The 23,342-nt window shown below is 41.8% G+C and overlaps 2 protein-coding genes and 1 long non-coding RNA gene across 3 annotated transcripts in view; 2 read left to right on the top strand and 1 right to left on the bottom strand.

The window, feature by feature from the left end:
- Positions 1-10,376: 10,376 nt before the first annotated feature.
- LOC115577690 (uncharacterized) lies at positions 10,377-12,709 on the top strand. Its single transcript, XR_003983245.1, has 2 exons — positions 10,377-10,474; positions 12,557-12,709. It is a non-coding gene; the product is annotated as an uncharacterized LOC115577690 (long non-coding RNA).
- Positions 10,469-21,220, bottom strand: LOC115577686 (uncharacterized). The gene is made up of 15 exons (XM_030410594.1): positions 20,978-21,220; positions 16,810-17,177; positions 16,652-16,728; positions 16,509-16,569; positions 15,587-16,040; positions 15,290-15,367; positions 14,024-14,806; positions 13,868-13,908; positions 13,583-13,658; positions 13,341-13,400; positions 13,163-13,172; positions 12,844-12,964; positions 12,120-12,213; positions 11,686-11,950; positions 10,469-11,550 (listed from the first exon to the last, which is right to left on the bottom strand). Exons 6-10 carry the CDS (start codon positions 15,365-15,367, stop codon positions 13,341-13,343), a joined length of 1,038 nt encoding a protein of 345 aa, XP_030266454.1. The 5' UTR covers positions 15,587-16,040; positions 16,509-16,569; positions 16,652-16,728; positions 16,810-17,177; positions 20,978-21,220; the 3' UTR covers positions 10,469-11,550; positions 11,686-11,950; positions 12,120-12,213; positions 12,844-12,964; positions 13,163-13,172.
- The window catches only part of LOC115577687 (HLA class II histocompatibility antigen, DRB1-4 beta chain-like), a 6,246-nt gene continuing 767 nt past the window's right edge, over positions 17,864-23,342 (top strand). The window contains exons 1-5 of the mRNA XM_030410595.1: positions 17,864-17,951; positions 18,458-18,730; positions 21,217-21,430; positions 21,778-21,845; positions 22,403-22,516. Of these exons, the coding sequence (XP_030266455.1) occupies positions 17,897-17,951; positions 18,458-18,730; positions 21,217-21,430; positions 21,778-21,845; positions 22,403-22,516 (724 nt within the window). The 5' untranslated portion in view covers positions 17,864-17,896. The remainder of the gene's footprint in view (positions 17,952-18,457; positions 18,731-21,216; positions 21,431-21,777; positions 21,846-22,402; positions 22,517-23,342) is intronic.

The raw sequence follows: 23,342 nt of genomic DNA, 5'->3' as shown, positions 1-23,342 counted from the left end.
ATTCATAGGGACCTACATAACTCCGACTGGTTTTGAGCAAAGTATCTGAACAAATAGTGTAGTCAGCAATGGGCCAAATCAATAAGCCAAAATGGAGGCCTACACTCTTAGCAAGCAGTGGCTATTACCGGAGTGAGTTAGCATTATCCCAACTGGCTAACGTTAGCTAGACATGATTAGACTATGATTCAGATGAGAAGAAATACTAAAGATAACTCCCCAACACACAACCTATTTGTGCTCTAGTTTGTTAGTCAGCTAGCGAAAGTAAATGATGTAGCTACTTGTAGTTTATAAACGTAGCTAGCCTACATGCTAACCGGAGCGGTGGCTAATGGGTAATCCCATATTAAGTTAGCTTGCCAAGACGTTTTCTCTGGATACCTGGCCACCTATTACTCCCGCATTTAAGCCTACTCAATCAGTGACAGGCTACAGCTACTAGCTAAGTTTACCTCGGCACACAGACTGTTCAACACTGCTCAAATTTCAGAGTAAGGACTTCCAGATTTCGATATTCAGTTTACAGTAGGCTATCACCAACAGAATCCTGAGCGAATGCAAATATGTGTAATTAAGCATAAAATGACTTACCATTCACCACAACAGCTGTGTCCCTGTGGTCACTCATCCTTGAACATGCCCGGGCATGCAGGAGAGGCAAACTGTGGGCCTTTTACACGTCATCAAATTGTATTTTACATTAACAGAACTTAAAATTTTATTATTTTTTGATTAACTAAAAATGTTAAACTCTGACAAGTCATGATAGTATATTGAATCAATAGGCATAATTTGTGTGTCACCCAAGCTCAATAAAATAACAATTACAAGTAAAAAGTCTAACAGTATCTCAGAACTTGATTTTTTATTTCACAACAATACATATATTTAAGTAATGACTAAAGGTCCCCTGAATTACTTTTTAGAGTGAGGTGTCCGTATATCACTTTTTAACCTACACCCTCCAGCCAATCAGAATCAAGTATTCACCCACAGGGCCGTTTCAAGGAATTTGGGGGCCCCAAGCAAAATGGACATGGAGGCCCCCCCCCCCAGTGTTGGGCAGTAACTACTACTACAAGTAGCGGCGTTACTAGTGTAACTACATTTCTCAGTTGCGTGGTGGTAGCGTCGCTACTTTCTGAATGAAATAGCTTTTAAGTAGCTTAGCTCTTTTATTGACCAAGTAGCGCGGTAGCGTCCACACAAGCTACATTTTTATGAACACCTCTGAAGTTCAGCGCAGCGGAGCTTTCTGTTGCGGTCTGAAATGAAAGGATACGTCGGTGATGCCACCGCCACACATGGCCGTGTATGTGGAGCCGACAGAAGCACTTCCGTATGACGGTGACACCACGGACTAATCCTTGCCTACAACGTGTCTGCTGCACGGGAACACAGACAGGTTAGCTTGAGTGAGTTACGTTACTTGATGGAAAGATGGCGGAGGGTGAGGAGGACGGAGACGAGTTGATCCCGAGGGATCCAAAAGACAAACTTGGATAATAAACAAATACAGTAACGTTACATATAGGAGTTAAGAGGTGGGGAAATAAGGGAACAGAGAAACATTTGAAAAGTTTACATTACTCTGAATTATTACTTTTGTAGTTTTTAACCAGCACAGGATACAGCAAAAATGCAATTTCTACAAAACCAAAGTCTGGTGATTAGTCAAAATGATTAGCTTAACATGTATGTAGATATAGCTACTACTACAGAGTGGGCCTAATAAAAATACCACTTTTGAAACTGCCAGTTATATGAGACACTGGTTGATGGATAGAGTACTTTATTAATCTCAAAGGGAAATTAAAGTGTTACAGCCACTTGACATAAATCAAAATCCAAAAACAATGAGGTAGGTAAAAGAAACAAATACAATTAAAGGCTGAATTATATACAATAACTAAATAGACTAACTCAAATATCAAATATAAATTATAAAGCTGAAACTAGAACACAGACTAGAGAACCTTAACAAAAACTACAACTATAATATACTATTTGCTGTTTAATCATGTTAATATGCTACAGTGTAGGACACTGTCCATTAGTGTCAGTCAGGTGGATATTGCTGTGGTAGCAGGTGAATGTCTGTCCATGGATGTTAGAATTAAGTGTGCATTGATAGTTGAATAATAAAATATACACAATAGTGAAAGCACAAATTATTGTTTAATAATAACAGTTTAATGTAACATTTTTGCCTGCTTATCTGTCTGATTGATAGTTTTATTGATCAATGAGATAGCTTTGACTTGGAATGAAGTTGTTCCAGTATATATAAAAAAAAAAAATTGCTTCGATGTAGTTAAGCTACTTTTGCCATTTTGCTGTAGCTTAGCTTGCTACATTTCTCTGGGGAGTAGCTTCGGTGTAGTGAAGCTTAATTTAATGTAGAGAAACTTGTAGCTTAGCTCACCACACTTTCCAAGTAGCTTGCCCGACACTGGCTGGCTGCTGTCAGCGACTACTGAGAGGGGCCCCCTTGAGGGGGATCCCGATAACAGTGTCATTGCATTTTACTGCATTGACTATCAAAGGGGCGCTCACACAGTTTGTCGTTGCATTTTATTCATAACCAGTCGTTGTCTTGGGGCCCCAGGCCAGCTCGGGGGCCCCAAGCAATTGCTTGGTTTGCTTGCCTTCTCGCGAGGGGCCTGTTCACCCAGACCATGGTGTAAATGTCTGGAACATGGACTTCGGGTACGAAAAGAGGACGTGAGATTGATCCTGTCAGAGCTTGATCCTGTGAATAGCGGTATGCGCCAGAGTCGTCGACTAAGCAGGAGGCGGTATTTTTCTCCAGGACCAAATTTTATTTGGCACATGGATTCCTATGACAAGCTGAAACCATATGGCATCTGTATCAACGGTGCATTGATGGGTTTTCAAGAAAGGTCATCTGGTTGAAAGCAGCCCTTACAAGCAGTGATCCACATGTCATTGGAGGCTACTTTGTTGAATCCTTGAAACAAGCTGGAGGTGGCCCAAGGATTGTCCGCACAGACCTTGGAACAGAAAACGTCGCCGTTCGTGATATCCAGGTACAATGTTGGAGGAAATAGGCCTACTCATCTCCTATCAAAACATTTAATATTTAAGTAAACTAAAAGCACCTCATAATTATACTTAACTACAGTGTTTGAGTAAATGTACTTAGTTACTTTGCACCTAGGTATTCATGCGTCGCGATTGTTTGGACAGCAGAGCAGCTGAACGAAGCTACATCGGAGGAGCAAGCATATGGAAGTAGAATCCTGTCATTAATCAAGAGCATAGATTTTCAGTTTGAGAGCATGATTTCATTCCTTTTCAGTGACACAGCTCCTTCGCGTGCTCAGATTTTTTCTCCTCATGCTCACATTTTGTTCTTGCATTTAAATTTCTTCTGCTCTCTTTCAAAATGTCAGCTTGAACTCAAAAATCACATGCCCGTGTTCACATTTCTCCTTCTTGCACACAAAAATTTCGCTCGCATTCAAATGTGCCCTCTGCGCGCTCAGATCTAAGTGCACGCGCTCAGAACACACACCTGCTCACAGGTCAAGTTCTGCTCTCGGATCTCTCCTCTGCTCACGGATTTTTCTTGTGTATCAACACTGTCAACCAATAGAAGGCCGGCTACTGTTGACCAATCAGATTACTCCCGCTTCTTTGCGGGGCGGGCACTCTTTCTCCCGGGTTTATCTACTTCCGCCCTCCAGGCTGTTAAATGTGGTGGTTGCCTTTATTTTATGACGACTTTTGGAATAAAATATCAGTTAATCAATACACCAGCGCCCGTGCTTTTCATTACAGTAGCTACATCAACATAAAGTAGAACAATAGCTGCTCTACTTTCACCATTTTATCCAGCTGCCCAGGCAGCAGGATATATCTTATATAGTATAAATACTGCAGGATTATGATCGGGACGATAGTACAGCGGTGAAGAATTTTGATTCATGATGATTTTTGCTTCATCAGACGCTGGTTCGCATCCCGGCCCGGCGTACAGAGCGGGGTGTAAATGTACTTTATATAATAGCCGAATTTCAATTAACCGCAGGCGCCACTTTAAACGCCAAGTGCAGGTGTATATTTTGATAAATAACCGCAGGTTCCAAATAAATGCCGGGTCTAATTCATTAATTTTTTTTAATCAAGGAAGAAGACGTGACCACTGACACTGCACGTTTTTCCAACTGCAGAAGTAGAATCCGTGTAATGAAAAACGGATGAATGAAAAATACGCCATGATGATAGCGTATTTTTCATTCATTACACGAGCGAGGGTGCCGGCCGAGCCGGGATGCGAACCAGCGTCTCATGAAGCAAAAAATCATCATGAAACAAATATTTAAACCCCTGTACTATCGTCCCAATCTTACTTGCTTTCCAGTATTTATACTATATAACATATATCCCGCTGCCTGGGTTGCTAGATAATATGGCGAAAGTACAGCAGCTATTGTTCTACTTTATGTTGATGTAGCTACTGTAATGAAAAGCACGGGCGCTCGTGTATTGATTAACTGAAATTTTATTCCAAAGGTCGTCAAAAAATAAAGGCAACCACCACATTTTGGGGGAGCATTTAACCATAGACATATATACATAGATGCCTCATTGAGCGGGTTGGCCCGCTGCTGCGATACGTCAACGTCGCCGCCATATTGGAGGAGGCAGATCCGCCCCGTGAACTAATACGAGTCAATGGAGTGAACTTTATAAAGCTCCTTCTACAAAGTGCTATAAGTTAATGTGTCTCATTTACACATTCACACACATACGGATATATTCAGGAAACAGAGAGGAACCAAAAACAACGTCTGTAACGTTCTCTGAGGATTATAAATGTTAGCTAATCCTCATATGTTCAGTATACAGGTCGGCACCAAACCATTTTATAATGTTTTTATGAGTGTTTACAGCTGCTAATGTATGTAACGCTGTTACTGTGATGATACGTGACAGTTAAATATTCAATCTGTCCATAATAACCACATCCTGACATGCAAATGTGGCATCTGTGTGAATCAAAAACACCGTCATTTTATAAATACAGTGATTTTTGACTAATAATATCATGGCGACAAAAATAAAGTCTGCAAATCAAGATGAGAAACTGCAACAGCAGTGAAGAGATACACACCATGACAAATATGGTATAAAATAACATTTCATGGTAAAAAAAAAAGTGAAGTATCAGCAGGCTACTATTATAAATATGCACCACATATAGTTTTCAACATTATTATTAGTGAAATTATAGTAGTAGTATTTTCTGCATATTCTTGACTTTGAATGGGAGCAGCTGTAACGCTTGAATTTCCCATCGGGGATCAATAAAGTATTTCTGATTCTGATTCATATATTATGCAGTCAGTTGTCCATATAAAGTTAAATTAGATTAACCAAGTTGACAGTATGGCAGACAGATGTCTCATTTGCATGTCAGGATGTGGTTATTGTGGACAGATTGAATATTTAACTGTCATGTATCATCACAGTAACAGCGTAACATACATTAGCAGCTGTAAACACTCATAAAAACATTATAAAATGGTTTGGTGCCGACCTGTATACTGAACATATGAGGATTAGCTAACATTTATAATCCTCAGAGGACGTTACAGACGTTGTTTTTGGTTCCTCTCTGTTTCCTGAATATATCCGTATGTGTGTGAATGTGTAAATGAGACACATTAACTTATAGCACTTTGTAGAAGGAGCTTTATAAAGTTCACTCCATTGACTCGTATTAGTTCACGGGGCGGATCTGCCTCCTCCAATATGGCGGCGACGTCGACGTACGGTCCAGCGCTCAATGAGGCGTCTATGTATATAAGTCTATGCATTTAACAGCCTGGAGGGCGGAAGTAGATAAACCCGGTAGAAAGAGTGCCCGCCTCGCAAAGAAGCGGGAGTAATCTGATTGGTCAACAGTAGCCGGCCTTCTATTGGTTGACAGTGTTGATACACAAGAAAAATCCGTGAGCAGAGGAGAGATCCGAGAGCAGAACTTGACCTGTGAGCAGATGTGTGTTCTGAGCGCGTGCACTTAGAACTGAGCGCGCAGAGGGCACATTTGAATGCGAGCGAAATTTTTGTGTGCAAGAAGGAGAAATGTGAACACGGGCATGTGATTTTTGAGTTCAAGCTGACATTTTGAAAGAGAGCAGAAGAAATTTAAATGCAAGAACAAAATGTGAGCATGAGGAGAAAAAATCTGAGCATGCGAAGGAGCTGTGTCACTGAAAAGGAATGAAATCATGCTCTCAAACTGAAAATCTATGCTCTTGATTAATGACAGGATTCTACTTCCATACAAGCACTGCAAATCAAAGAATTGAAAGTTGGTGGGGTGTCATGCGAAAGCAAGGCATTGAATACTGGATCCAGCTTCTGGGAGAGCTTAAAGATCAGGGCCTTTTTGGGGGAGATTTCCTGGACAAAGCCTTGTCACAGTTCTGTTTCATAAGCATCATTCAGGTATGTTAATTCTTGATATGATTGACTGATTGATTGACTGATTGATTGATGCAGCCTACTGTATTAATCCTAGCCTGTTATTGTTTGTTTGTTTTGATTAGTTGGAAGCTTATATGGTATCATTTACAGCAAGACGAATATTACATTAGGATATGTAAAGTTGATCTACCTATCTATCTGACTGCAAGATAACTGGGTCCTTACTCATGTGTATATCTGTATGTATCTTTGTCTTAAGCCTTAAGTTAAATTACTTGGTTAATTCCAATATGTGTCAACCAAGTGTATATGTGGGACAGTGGCTTAAAAGGACAACCCCTAAATATTTGTTTAATTATTATTTACAACTAATTATTGTGGCTCAAAGGAAAAGATTTAGGCATTGTAATTCCAGACCACAAGAGGGACTTCGTGGTTAAGGTTCGCTCTTGGTCAGCGCATTTTTTTTCCCTGCATCGTTTCAAGAATATTTGCGTCCAGACGGATCGACTGAAAACGCTGTAGTTCATATTCCAGGCCTAAAGATGGCGCCTGACATGCACCAAAAACGGAGAAGAAGACACGGAGCATGCACAGAAAGCTTTCGCTGTGTACAAACAGACTGTAGATGGAAAAATCGAACAGAACAAGAAGAAGATGAAAACGGCGAGTGCAAGGAAACCAGAATCATTTGTGTGGACTGTTAATGAGGTCGAACTGCTGCTGCGACTCACACTCAACTACAAGGAGAGTCAGTTACAAGAAACACGAACACAAGCAGTAGTCCGCCATTGCTGTTGTTGTTGTTGTTGTTGTTATGAGACGTCGCGGGGTTCAGAGGTCGAAGTCTAAAGGTCCAGGTGTGGGGCGATGGCGTCATCGTTTCCGAAAGTTTCCCTAAAACGCTCTTTTTCATGTGGACAGCGAATCTGCATACTTTCCAAAACGATGACGCCATCGCCCCACCCCTCGACCTTTAGACTTCGACCTCTGAACCCCGTGACGTCTTATAGTAACAACAGTACAATTGTGGATGGCGTAACGACTACATGCTCGTGTTCGTGCCGCAGAAGATATTGAGCCTGTCTTTCAGTGGATCCGTCTGGACGCAAGTATCAGGGTTAGTACGGGTGCTTGAAATCCTTAAAAGTGCGTGAATTTCAATGTTGCATTTTTAAGGTCTGAAAAGTCCTTGGATTTTACTTTAAGTGCTTATAAGTGCTTGACATCATAACTCTGTGTCTTGGCAACATTGGGATCAGACTGGATAGTTTGCTTAGTACAAGGAGAAATAAAATCTCTGTGTGTGTCATCACATATGCAGCCTGGTAGCAATACAGAAGGATGGCTGAGGAGAAGGTGAATTTGATTTAATTTGGACTGATGACATGTTCAGTATTGATAAACTTTGAAGAATAAGCGAACAGCTTAAAAAGTTTATGTCAAAAAGGAAAATTACAAGGTGTTCTCAGGTCTCTCCTTGTCCTTGTCTCCCTTCTTTTGGATAAAACTTTGTGTTCTCCTTTTTCTAAAGTTTTTGCTATTATGAAACATCATTTTAGATATTTACAGCTTAATACAATGTACATAATTGTGATAAGAAACGAAAAAAAATAATAACGAGTATATATATTCCTGTAGTTATGTATTTTACCACAGCAGTAAGGTACTGGAAAAGTCTGAAAATGACCCTGAAAAGTGCTTGAATTTGACCTTGAAAAATGTGTACGAACCCTGAAATGTTCTTGAAACGATGCAGAGGAAGACGGAATGAGAAAAAAAAAACGTTTTCGTACGTGTGGACGGCCTCTCAGAGAGGAGCGCATGATTTACAATGCTGCTATATGTTTATGTTTGCAAAATAAAGTTAAACAACATACAATTCAAGTGCACTGTAGTTCATTCAAGTTTGCTACATATACCCCAACTAACTTGAAATACTCAACTGTGCAGTTACAAGCAAGGAGAATTTGTTTACAAAATATAGTTTGAGAATAAACTTTGACCTGTAATCTATGTAATGTGTATGTATATGTAAAATCTATATTTAATGTGAAATACTGTTTAGTTCTCCTCCACTCTCTCTCTCACACTCAGTTGCTCTGTCTTTAAGAGTAATGTATAACCTCCATCTCTTATTTTTCCAGGAGCAGCTCAACGAGATAAAAAAAGTCTGGAACACACATCGTATCCGACCATCTAGGAACCCATCTGTGCCCAGTGGGATACCTAACATCATGTTTTCAGCACCTCATTTGTGGGGTGCAGATGACCACCTAGTCCATGTCAATGCCAGTGACCTGGCTACAGCTAAGCAGACCTGCAAGTTCCTGTCCACCATCCCATGTGACGAGGACATTTTTGATCTCTGTACCATTACCATGGAAGAATCAGGGTTAGACTTAACAACACATCAGAGGCACTGGATTTATACATGTCACTGAGGGATGTTATCCGTCCCCAATTTTTTGAGTAGTGTTTTGTGTTGTGTCTCTATGTGACAGTGCACCTCCCCCTATCCCACCATGTCCATCGAGGGAGGAGTGGACACTGGTGTTCCCCTCTCTCAAATAATACCTTGCCTGGAATCATTTAAATAACATTTTTGTAAACATTTTGTAGTTTTAGAAATATTGTGTAAAATATAACATTCAGTTGTTTACATACACCTTGTAACTTGTGTGAAAATGTACATGCCTTTGCAACTCTCTTAACTGACTGAATATTTCCCAGCAAATGTTGCAGTGGTACAGTTTCTCACCTTGTGATTCCTCATGTGATTCTTAAGTATTCAGTAGTAGTATTTTTTTGTTGTTTGAGTGAAACATTGTCCATTCAGAATAGTCTATTTGTCATAAATACAGCCTTTAATAAGTTCTGATCAGTATAGGTGAGGAATACAGTAAGTAAATTTGTAAACCATTGGTTTGTGAATGTGTAGCGTGACATTTGGTTGCTGAATGTTTTCTATAGCAGATTTTAAGGAAATATAAAAAAAAATGGGAACAATGAAGGCTACAGGCAATTCCATTTATTCAAGTACTTTCCTTGAAAAGTAACTGCTGCTTTCCGTTGCTGTGACTTTACACCTGTAAGATGCAGCTATGTATGACTAAGTCCTTGAGGTGACTTGTTTATTAGTGTCTTTCTCTGAGTTTGTCACTGTATAATGTGTTATAAATTGAAATCAATGACTTTATTTTATGAATAAAACATGGCATGTAATTACCATACATGTACCCTTACCCGCTTGTAATCCATTTGGTTCCATTTCTACACTCTAGAGGTACTGAAAAATAGCTATTAGTCAACTTGATACTTTATCTTCTTAGGAGACACCTCCAACACTGCAGATGTGCAAGTTATATTCGTATTAACACACTCTACCATTCAGACCGGTTTAAATAACATTTAATAAAAAAGCTTAACTTAAAGCCAAGTTAAATAACAAGACTATTGAGCAGAATAGAACATGCATGCCAAACACACAAAAAAAAAAAAAAATTGACAATGAATGATCGACGATCTCTCTCCACACTGAATTTAAGGCACAGGTAAACTACATGAAAAACAATTAATTTGACAATGAATGATCAACAATCTTTCTCAAGACTGCATTCAAAGCACAGGTAAACTACATTGATAACTCCTAACACATACTCCCCACATCTCTACATGCATTTATCTCTGTTGGTCTCACAATCAAAATACTGTTCTTAGAAAAATATATTTTACTACATGTACCAACTGCTGAAGCCTAATGAAGCTTATGAATGTTGCTTTTTTCTTGAAAAAAACAAAACAAAAACTTAGATCCTTTTAAATTACACTTTGCCAAAGCCCAGTGACCCACGAACTGCATCTGTGAGGATGTCTGTCAGTTCTTCCTCAGACTGAACACCTCTTGGAAGGGAAAAGGTCAAAGCGCAGGTCGAGGCGAATGGAAAGCGTCTGGTAGCATCTTCCTGATCAAAGAATTGGATCTCCACCTGCTTTTGGAAACCTAGTGGCGGTACTGCATCTGCTCCACTCACAAATACCAGCAAGTCCTCAAAAAAGACACACACACACACACACACCCACGCACACAGTCTATCCCAGGTTCATATTTGATTGTTTTTATCACACAACAAAGAACACACCTTCAATTGTGTTGAGGAGAATTTCCCATGAAAACATTGTTTCTTCCTCAGCATCTCTGCGGTTAGTCCCCTCATCACTCCACTGAACTGAGAATAATTCCCGGAATGCTAATCTTGTCAGTGGTCCCTCTTCATGTGTGAACACCTTCTGGAAAGCCTTCCAGTGTCTCTTCACTGTGTCCCATAGTCTTCCACATGAGTTCATACCTTCTATGAACTGGTTCATCATGTTAGCTGACCTAAGACCAAACAGGTGTTATTATGTAAATACAATCAGGTGGAGACCAGTGTTCATGCACACAATTATTAGCACTAAGCCATACAGAAGCCTTTGTCTGCATCCATCTGAGCTATCACAGTAAAACTGGAAAGAAACCAAATTTTGGAGTCAAACACTATTTCAAATCTTTTTTAATTTTTGCCCCTTTTTGTCCAAGTTGTCCACTTCCCACATGTTCTCTTCCCTTGTAATGAATCGCACTGCTAACCCACAGTTGGCCATGTGGGAGGGTGTAGACAACCGCGTGTCTCTTCTGATACACATGAAGTCACCAGTGCTTCTTTTCACATGACAGTAAGTAGCTGTAATAGTAGGATGTAACGTATGTGGAGGAACACGCAATCCTACCTAGTAGTACTTAATCAGTTTAGCTAGATGAACACAAAAACACAGGTGGTTACAGCATAGCACCTTGCTGTATAAATTTATCGCATTCTCAATCCAACTTTTCATAAAAACGTTTTACTTTTCTACACCACAATCTACAAACTCAGCACACTGACAGTGGTACCTGTGGAAAATGAAGTGCCTCACAACCTGTCCGAAAATCTGCTGAACATTTTGGACATGAGCTCCACAGACTTCTGGGACTCCACAGTCAGCTATCCAGTCCTCCAAAGATGGACGAAGACAGATCCAGTCTTTGTCTGTGCTGCACTGTTGGATCTAAGAAAAAATGTCAATGAACTTCAGAACAAGAGAACAGCTAAGACTCAAGCGTTAACATCTGTCTGTGTCTGTTCAGTACCTCAACAAACATATCAAGTATAACAGAACACTGTCAGTGTAAAAAAAGAATACCTTCTGGAGTTTTTCCTGGACATCCCTGTCAGGCAATACCTCACACTGGACGTTTTGCACATCAGCATCCAGCCCACACATCATCTTAAACAATGTGGGGTGTAATGACCCAAGACCTGGACCACCATGCACAAGAGACCAGGCAGTCAGTCTTCCTGCTGTGTAATAACACTTCTTATCCAAGGCAGACTGATTATATGTGAAGAACAGGTTTCCTTCCTGTCCCTCAAAGACTCCCATGGACCGGACCTCTTTCATCAGAAGCCTTTTACAAAAAAAGAATGATAAAGTTTTGGTTACTAAAAATTTACCTACCAGTAGTCTACTTCTTAAAGGCAGAATGGGGTGGGGTTGCTTTTAAAACCTTGTCTCTTTATATTTGAGATACGTTTTCCGAAGAGTGTGTATGTGTACAAAAAAAATCATTATCATACCTGAAAAATTCTCGTGTTGGCCCACCATGGTCTTCTGCCTGTTCCCCCACAAACTCAATTTTTGGGCGTTTGTGCCAATCAAAGTAACCTTAACCTGAAAAAGACAATGATGGTGTATTCTTACCCATAGTGACTGCATAATCAATCTGAATGAGGTAGCAATCATAAATAAATGACCCTATACTCTATCAATTTAGCTTGTGTTACGGTGCTGCTGTGGCAGCCTGTTTGTGTGTTCTATGTTTTGCCTTTCCCCCCTCCTTTCTCCCTCACCTGCTGGTTCATCTCATCACCCACTGGCTATATCTGTCTGGTCTCCCCACCACTTCGGAGGTAGATTATTGCATCGTATACGGTGACTTGACGGTGCTGCCACTTAGTGTTTTCTGCGTTCTTGCATTTGTGCTCATGCCTTTTCTCTGTATTGCATTCAACAGAGGTCTCCAGCGCCGTTCCGCTCTGCTCTGCTTGTGTTCTCCTGAGTCCCTCCACACCAGCTCTATTCGACCCTCCTTTCCTGCCTGCAAGCCCCTCATCTCATCCACTTCACCCTCCAGCACCAGTTTGTCCAATAAATCTTCACTTCACTACTTCCTGTCTCCGTTGTCTGCATTTGGGTCCGAAAATACAATCTCAACCCCAACAGCTTGATGCCATTGGCGACCAGTCTAAAGGTAAAGGGGATTATCCATACCTAAACTGAAAGGAATTATAGGAACATTACCTAGTGCAGTAATGGCACTTTGAAAAATGCGCTTTCTTCTGACCACCACTGTCAAAGTAGAGTATTCACAGGTGTTGTCTCGTCTGAAGTCGTTCAAAACTTCAACAAGGTCATCAAGAGCCTTTGGATGAAGAGTTAAATAAACATAACTTTCTCTGAATTATCAGACCACTAATAATTTGGTGACTGTGAACATACAGTTCGTATAAGACACAGCAGTAAAATTGGTTTCTCATTGTAACTGCTCTGGTCAGCCCCTCAACAACTTGAACACAAACAGAAACATGTGCTACTATTAATTTAGATGGTCATTACTTACACTGACTGGACTGTCAGGACGAGGAGATGACATCATTTCAATTTCTTCTCCAGGATCACTGTCTTCTAAAATGTCACTACCAAATCAAGTTAACAGTGAAAGGCAAATCAAAATAAGTCAATAAGGACTAAATATGTATTTCTTAGTTATAGCTGAAACCCAATGTGGATAGTATAACTCAGTAATGTGTAGGTAGGGCCATCTTCTGGTCTGTCCGCTGATGTGTCTGCTCTCTAGCCTGCCAATATACAGTAAGTGGGTTTGTGTCACCAACAGTAATTAAAACACTCATCTGAAGTTAATTATTTCAATAAACATTTAGGGTACAAAGACATTAAAGACTGAGTACTGTAGATAATACAGTACTTAATTAATTATATTCATTTGTAAAAGGAAATGTACAAAGGAGGATGTACTTACATGTTGTGCTGTAGTTGGACTACTACATTGAGGAATAACTGGCAGTGTGTCATCCAAATTGCTCTCCAGTTCAGTACTGTATGGAGCATGTTCATAAAAATACATTGGGAATAGACAACTGTATTAGCATAACAGTTCATCAAGAGTGTTTATCATCCATGGCAGCTTTATTTATACTAGTAGTAGTAAAACATTTATTGCAGGACTTTTACTTGTAACATAGTAAGCCACAAATGATCTATGATTATTGTAGCCTGGCAACAAACACTGGGAGTTAGGAAATACCTGTTTACTGTTGACGTGTTGACAAAACGTCTGTAGAATACCTGAAAAAATATATCACCCGTATCATTAGAAAAGAACATTGAAATAATGTGAGTTGAATTCAACAGAAACTTCTGGGTTGTCAGGACATTATGCAAAAATAATTAATATATATACCTCTGGGGTGCCAGCATTGATGTATACATGCGACTCAAGGTCAGAGTGCTGTGAGGCAGGTGGCTCGAGGGCAGAGTGTGGCAAGGCAGGTGTCTCAAAGATCAAGCATTGGGAGGTAGGTGGCTCGAGGGCAAAGTGCTGGGAGGCAGGTGGCTCCAGTGCATAGGATTGTGTTGCAGGAGACTGGGATGCAGAAGAGTTTGAGGGCTGGTTTGCGTCTTTGGTGAGTTTTGTGCAAAGATACAATCTTAGTAGACGAACTTTAGTATGATCATAAATCGCCTCTACTGTGCTGGAAGAGTCAAGCGGACGCTGTGCAAAGTCTCTGAGTTCTGTCTGATAGTCAGAGAGCTTTTTTCTTTTAGAATGTCCATTGGGGAAATAAATGGCTTCTGCTATTACTCTGATTTCACCAACAGTTTTAGTTTTTTCAATTGTCAAGGATCTTGTACCTCCTCCTTTAACAGCTCGTACCTGCTTAAATTGCTGCTCTGCAGAATCATAGTCCATCCACCCTAATTCTAACCTCCTCTGTTTTTTCTCTCCATTTTTGTTACCAAGCCTCGGAACTACCCTAATGCGAGTGGATGTCGATGGTGCTGATCTCTGAGAACCTTGAGTTTCTCCCAGAAACCTGCCTCTTATTCTGTCAATGATTTCTTCCTTTCTTGAGTCTTTATCCCTTTTTCGGCAGAAGGCTATCACAGCAACCCTATCCCCATAACTGGGGAGGTACTTCGCAAGATCACTTTCCCCCATAAGAGGAATAACTGAGGCATCAATCTGCAACACAAAATATAAGATAACTATAAGAATAGTGAAAAGGGATTATTTTCCCAGGCTTGCTGTGTCTGTCTATATCACAGCAGTTCTATATAACGTCATATAAAAATCAAAACCATTCATAAAGCAGCCTGATGTCAACTAATAAGTTGAAAGAGGAATACAAAAGTGCACAAACACACGTTCACACATGGCATAGTTTGAATCACAAACATTGAAAAACTATGCTCAACTGAGGTACCAGAAGTGAAAATCCTGTTCTTTTTCTCAATACAGGATTTGATTATTAGCAATATTGATGTCACAACCATCCATGGTAAACTTACTGGGAGCTAGCCGTGTGTGAAACAACAGTACACGCTCTTGTAGAACTTGGTGCACAGTGCCCACAGAAACAAGCAAAAGATACTTGTTTCTATGGGCACTGTGTACCAAGTACATGTGTGAATAATCAAATTAATTCTAACACAAACTTCAATTTACCTTGTCTTCTTCCATCTTTTCAATGGTTTCCTCTGCAACCCGACGTTGCTGCAGGAAAGTCTGGAGGTCATCATCCATCTTTTTGGAGAACAGTAAATTAATAATAACTCAATTGAAGTGTTCAACAGACGCTAATAAAGTGTATTATTGTGTAATGCTTTTAGCGATTAAGCTAGCCATGATGATGGACGAGTTGTCAAATAACGTTGCAGCAATGACTGATGTCAATCAGGACAAACAATTTACGATGGATGTGTGTATATTATCATATAAAACGACATTTACTAAAATACCTACCTTTCACAGCGGCACTTCCTCCGTACCAATCCAATCGAGCCAGAGTGCAAGTGAGATAGAGTAACTGGCGCGTGCGAGATGGTAAGTCGCGCGCGCGAGATGGTAACTGGCGCGAGATAGTCGCGCGCGAGGTAAAAAAAAAAAAACGTCTGTGGCGAGGTGGAAGCTAGGGGTGAGTGTTGCCGAACAACGCCAAACGTGTTCAAAATATAGAAATACTTTTATTGTACAATGGTTCTTTTTTTAGTTTCAAAATTTACCAAGCCATCTCACATTAATCACTGGGCCAAAAAAAGGGGATGGACGGAGCTGGGCTTGCCACGGCAGCCTGAAACCAAAGAGGAGGGAGAAACAAACCAAAATAATAATATCACCCGTGACACTGCACACCCACGCAACTGAGAAGTGAAGAACCCGCCACCAGGGATTGGGTCGCCGCTCTGAGCTCCAGTACCTGTCCACAAGGAGAGAGGGAGAATTAAAATGGCCTCACAGTCTGGCTGGTATCTCTCACACACACACAGACACACACACACCAACAATAAAGTATTATAAAAAAAAAAGGAACCCAAAATAACCAATTAAATCTTCAAATACAATTAAACAAAAACGATGAAAAATACAAAAACTCAAATTTACACTTAACAATAAACAAATTAATAAATCAAGCTTTTCCTCAAATCAATAAACCCATGCAGCAGCCCCCAGAGAGCCCAGCATTAGGGCTCTGATGACAGCTCTGTGAGGGGGATGCTGGACCCAAACTCAATTCAGAAAACCAAAAAAGAAAACAACAAAAATTATCTTTTAAATGACACCAAAACAGCTGCCTAAAATCAGCAGCAGCCAAACAATGGAGCCACAAAACAGCAGCGTCGTCCAGGGAGCCGTGGCGATGAATGAATGTTTAAATGGAGCTCACCGGCGCAGCGTCACAGCAGGCCAGGTAGCAGAGTTATTGCACGGCTTCTGCCTGATCCAAACTGTGGCACAGAATGTTAACAATTAGCCGGGGGTCGAGCAGCGGTTAGAAGGGAAAGAGGAGGGCGGACAACGCCGACTTACCACGAGGACGCACAACCACACTCAGGAGGGCTTCCAGCGGAGCAACGCGGCCCCCACGGCGACAGCAGCCTGCCACACTACAGCAACAAAAAGGAGAACCGTGTCACCGATGCGCCCTGCGGAACACTAAGTGGGAAGGAGGACAGCGGTGCGCATACCTGTTGTGCAACGAGAGGAAACGTGCGCCAAGATGATCCGCCACGCCAAACCGGGCTCCACCACACTCCGACACGCCACAAAGGCTCAAACACCTGCACCAGCTCTGCCACGCCGGGCCACAGCCACCACGGAGGATGAGCAGAACCGGAAAGGAGAAAGGGATCGCAGGTGTGACCAGGCCAGTATAAATAAAGCGTGCAGCGCCGCCCATCAGTCAGTGCGTCAATCCACACCTAATGTGGATGGAGCAAGGAGGAGGGGGGGGGGCATGTGGGAAAGATGAGACCGTCCTGCCACACGTCCATGTCACCTCCAGGGCTCCGTAGGACAGGTCAGAAGTGAATCAAGTTCTGAAGGGTTCTGGAGCCTGAACAGGGACAGAGATCATCAGATCAATGAAAACAGAAACTGAAGAAAATTAAACACAGACACAAACACAGACAATGATTTGATTCAGATCTGTTTTGTATTTGATGTTATTTAATAACAGTGTTCAGATTAATGGGTGTTTCAGTGATTGTTCTGATGTGAACTTTGGGTCAGTGTTCTGATGGAGAGGAGCAGAATCTGATTTACATATATGACAGAAACAGTGACATCAGAACAATCACTGAAAACACACATGAAGGAAGAATACACTGTTAATAAATAACACCAGATACAAAGAATATAAGTTATAATGTCCACGTTTAATTTTCCTATGTGATTTGTTTCAGAACTTTCTTCTAACCTTCCTGCAGCTGTGTGTGTGTGTGTGTGTGTGTGTGTATGTGTGTGTGTACCTCTGTGTGTGTCTGTCTGTGTGTGTGTGTGCCTCTCTGTGTGTGTACCTCTGTGTGTGTGTGTGTGTGTGTGTGTGTGTGTGTGCCTCTCTGTGTGTGTACCTCTGTGTGTGTGTGTGTGTGTGTGTGTGTGTGTGTGTGTGTGTGTGTGTGTGTGCCTCAGTTGGTGTCAGAGAGCGTCCAGAGTGAGAGCAGTCTGCCTGGTAACAGCTGATGATGAGGTCATGTGACCCTGTGCTGTGTTTTTAGAGCGGCTCTCAGTCAGACTGTGTCAGTGTTGTGTGTGTGAAGTGAACACAGGAACATGGCTTCATCCTTTCTCAGCTTCTCCCTCCTCTTCATCAGCCTCTGCACAGCAGGTACAGTACCACACACACTCATCAATACTCTGATCTATACACTCTGATCAATACACTCTGATCTACACACTCTGATCTACACACTCTGATCTACACACTCTGATCTATACACTCTGATCAATACTCTCTGATCTATACACTCTGATCTATACACTCTGATCTATACACTCTGATCTACACACTGATCAATACTCTCTGATCTATACACTCTGATCTATACACTCTGATCTACACACTCTGATCAATACTCTCTGATCTATACACTCTGATCTACACACTCTGATCAATACTCTCTGATCTATACACTCCGATCTACACACTCTGATCAATACTCTCTGATCTATACACTCTGATCTACACACTCTGATCTATACACTCTGATCTACACACTGATCAATACTCTCTGATCAATACTCTCTGATCTATACACTCTGATCTACACACTGATCAATACTCTCTGATCTATACGCACTGATCTACACACTCTGATTCTGTGTGTTCTTCAGATGGATTCATGGAAGAGGTGGTGGACCGTTGTGATTTTAACTCCTCTGATCTGAACGACATCGAGTACATCAGGTCGTATTACTACAACAAGTTGGAGTACACCAGGTTCAGCAGCAGCGTTGGAGAATATGTTGGATACACTGAGTACGGAGTGAAGAACGCTGCGTTCTGGAACAAAGACAAGTCAAACCTGGCTGCTATGAGAGCTCAGAAGGAGACGTACTGTAAGAACAACGTTGGGAATGAGTACAGTGCAGCTCTGACTCAGTCAGGTGAGTTTGTGTCTGTAACATCAACACATGACATCATCATCATCTTATTGATTAACTTATTGATCCATGATCACACTGACTGAACACTGAACACTGATTAACTTATTGATCCATGATCACACTGACTGAACACTGAATACTGATTAACTTATTGATCCATGATCACACTGACTGAACACTGAATACTGATTAACTTATTGATCCATGATCACACTGACTGAACACTGAACACTGATTAACTTATTGATCCATGATCACACTGACTGAACACTGAACACTGATTAACTTATTGATCCATGATCACACTGACTGAACACTGAACACTGATTAACTTATTGATCCATGATCACACTGACTGAACACTGATTAACTTATTGATCCATGATCACACTGACTGAACACTGAATACTGATTAACTTATTGATCCATGATCACACTGACTGAACACTGAACACTGATTAACTTATTGATCCATGATCACACTGACTGAACACTGATTAACTTATTGATCCATGATCACACTGACTGAATACTGATTAACTTATTGATCCATGATCACACTGACTGAACACTGAACACTGATTAACTTATTGATCCATGATCACACTGACTGAACACTGATTAACTTATTGATCCATGATCACACTGACTGAACACTGAATACTGATTAACTTATTGATCCATGAACACACTGACTGAACACTGAACACTGATTAACTTATTGATCCATGATCACACTGACTGAACACTGAACACTGATTAACTTATTGATCCATGATCACACTGACTGAACTCTGAATACTGATTAACTTATTGATCCATGATCACACTGACTGAACACTGAATACTGATTAACTTATTGATCCATGAACACACTGACTGAACACTGAACACTGATTAACTTATTGATCCATGATCACACTGACTGAACACTGAATACTGATTAACTTATTGATCCATGATCACACTGACTGAACACTGAACACTGATTAACTTATTGATCCATGATCACACTGACTGAACACTGAACACTGATTAACTTATTGATCCATGATCACACTGACTGAACACTGAACACTGATTAACTTATTGATCCATGATCACACTGACTGAACACTGAACACTGATTAACTTATTGATCCATGATCACACTGACTGAACACTGAATACTGATTAACTTATTGATCCATGATCACACTGACTGAACACTGAATACTGATTAACTTATTGATCCATGATCACACTGACTGAACACTGAATACTGATTAACTTATTGATCCATGATCACACTGACTGAACACTGAATACTGATTAACTTATTGATCCATGATCACACTGACTGAACACTGATTAACTTATTGATCCATGATCACACTGACTGAACACTGAACACTGATTAACTTATTGATCCATGAACACACTGACAGCTGTCAGCTTCTTCACTTCTGGTACATTTAAAACTTTGTGTAGCAACATTGTGTTGAGTGTTGCTGCCTGCTGGTCAAACACGGTACTGCAGCTTTATTGATCATCAGGTCATGTTTCATATCATCAGGTTCATCTGCACACATTACATCATCTGGGTTCAATAAATAATAATAATAATAATGTCAACAATGATGGTGATGATGTCACTGTGTTACAGTAAAGCCGTACGTCTGTGACGATGATGATGATGATGATGATGATGATGATAATAATATTGATGATGTCACTGTGTGACAAGTTATCCTGAGGTTTACTCTGCTCAGCTTCTGCCCAAACTTGAAAAATGGCCTGGCCAACCATAAAAGAATTAAAGGGACAACTCTTTTCCTCTTCTTAATTTTTTTTTCTTTTTGGAGGCGATATTAGGTTGAAAACCTTCAAACAGAAACAGAAATGTACAAGCATCATTACTTTCAAACAAACAAATGTCTTAAATGTTTAGTCTTTTTTAAAGAAATTTATTATTCAAATTATAATTATCATTAACTTTAACTTAACTGTTTTAATCTTTACAATATTTGATTACCATGTACATCTAATTTATCAATCAACAAATATTATTTCTCAATTATTATTTACATTGAAGCATGAAATCAATTTCAAAATCAACAGCAAAGAGACTAACAAAACCCAGCAGGCTGCTTCCCTGCTACTCAACATGAATAGGCCTGCAGTTTATCCTAATCATGCAAGAAACCTTTTCTGCTTTCAGAAACAAAACAAACATTTCTCATCAATATAATTTCAGTTTATCCATACCAGTAGCTCCTTTGTGGTTTGACCCAAGCTGAACAGTCCTGAACTCCTCTGTTGTCTGAATCCACACTGGAGTGCAGAGTGATCCTGCTGAAAGACTGCAGGCAGGTGCTCTCAGTCAGCTAATCAGCTGGTGTTAGTTTCCTCAACAGGGAGGCAATGCACTGCTCCACTTGTCCTACAGGTGTCATGATGTCTTTGACTTTAACTGATTTGACTTTTGTCTCAACACTGTGTTACAGTTAAGCCGTACGTCAGGCTTCAGTCTGTGGCGCCCTCTGGTGGTAAACATCGGTCCATGTTGGTCTGCAGCGTCTTCGACTTCTACCCCAAACTGATCAAAGTGAGCTGGACCAGAGACGGACAGGAAGTCACCTCTGATGTCACTTCCACTGATGAGCTGGCAGACGGTGATTGGTACTACCAGATCCACTCTCACCTGGAGTACACGCCCAGGTGAGTCCACAGCCAGGTTCAGGTTCACCTCCAGGTACAGGTCCACCTCCAGGTACAGGTTCATCTGATGGTCCACTCAGGTCCAGTCAGGTCGAATCAGATCCAGTCAGGTCCAGGTCCAATCAGGTCCAGTCAGGTCCAGGTCCAATCAGGTCTAGTCCGGTCCAGGTCCAATCGGGTCCAGTCAGATCCAGTCAGGTCCTGTCAGGTCCAGGTGCAGTAAGGTCCAATCAGGTCCAGTCAGGTCCAATCAGATCCAGTCAGGTCCAGGTGCAGTAAGGTCCAATCAGGTCCAGTCAGGTCCAGTCAGTGTGTACTGATGTACTGATGTGTTGTTTGTGTTGAAGGTCTGGAGAGAAGATCTCCTGTGTGGTGGAGCACGCCAGCCTGAAGGAACCTCTAGTGACGGACTGGGGTAAATACCTGTCTGTCTCTCACCTGTCTGTCTCTCACCTGTCTGTCTGTCTCTCATCTGTCTGTCTGTCTGTCTGTCTGTCTGTTTGTCTGTCTGTTGGTCTCTCACCCGTCTGTCTCTCGACTTGTCTCTCAGCTGCTTGTCTATCACCTGTCTGTCTCTGAGAACCTGTCTGTCTGTCTCACCTGTCTGTTTCACCTGTCTGCCTCTCACCTGTCTGTCTCACCTGTCTGTCTCTCACCTGTCTGTCTCTACCTGTCTGTCTATACCTGTCTGTCTCTCACCTCCTTGTCTCTCACCTGTCTGTCTTTCACCTGCTTGTCTCTCACCCGTCTGTCTCTCGACTTGTCTCTCAGTTGCTTGTCTATCACCTGTCTGTCTCTCACCTGCTTGTCTCTCACCCTGTCTTTCACCTGCTTTTTTCTCACCCGTCTGTCTCTCAACTTGTCTCTCAGCTGCTTGTCTATCACCTGTCTGTCTCACCTGCTTGGGTGAGAACCCGTCTGTCTCTCACCTGTCTGTCTCTCACCTATCTGTCTCACCTGTCTGTCTCTCAGACCCGTCCATGCCTGAGTCTGAGAGAAACAAGATCGCCATCGGAGCGTCTGGACTGATCCTGGGTCTGATCTTATCTCTGGCTGGATTCATCTACTACAAGACCAAGGCTCGAGGTCAGACCAGTACCCACACCTCAGACCAGAACCCACACCTCAGACCAGCACCCACACCTCAGACCAGTTCACACCTCAGACCAGTTCACACCTCAGACCAGTACCCACACCTCAGACCAGAACCCACACCTCAGACCAGTTCACACCTCAGACCAGTTCACACCTCAGACCAGTTCCCACACCTCAGACCAGTACCCACACCTCAGACCAGAACCCACATCTCAGACCAGTACCCACACCTCAGACCAGAACCCACACCTCAGACCAGCACCCACACCTCAGACCAGTTCACACCTCAGACCAGTACACACCTCAGACCAGTACACACCTCAGACCAGTACCACACACCTCAGACCAGTTCACACCTCAGACCAGAACCCACACCTCAGACCAGTACCCACACCTCAGACTAGTTCACACCTCATACCAGTACCCACACCTCAGACCAGTTCACATCTCAGACCAGCACCCACACCTCAGACCAGTTCACACACCTCAGACCAGTTCACACCTCAGACCAGTACCCACACCTCAGACCAGTACCCACACCTCAGACCAGTACACACACCTCAGACCAGTTCACACCTCAGACCAGAACCCACACCTCAGACCAGTACCCACACCTCAGACCAGTTCACACCCACACCTCAGACCAGTAACCACACCTCAGACCAGTTCACACCTCAGACCAGTACACACACCTCAGACCAGTTCACACCTCAGACCAGAACCCACACCTCAGACAAGTACCCACACCTCAGACTAGTTCACACCTCATACCAGTACCCACACCTCAGACCAGTACCCACACCTCAGACCAGTTCAC

The sequence above is a fragment of the Sparus aurata genome, unplaced genomic scaffold (genome assembly GCF_900880675.1).
Source record: "Sparus aurata unplaced genomic scaffold, fSpaAur1.1, whole genome shotgun sequence".
NCBI classification, from domain to species: domain Eukaryota; kingdom Metazoa; phylum Chordata; class Actinopteri; order Spariformes; family Sparidae; genus Sparus; species Sparus aurata.
This window is presented reverse-complemented; position numbering and strand designations above follow the sequence as displayed.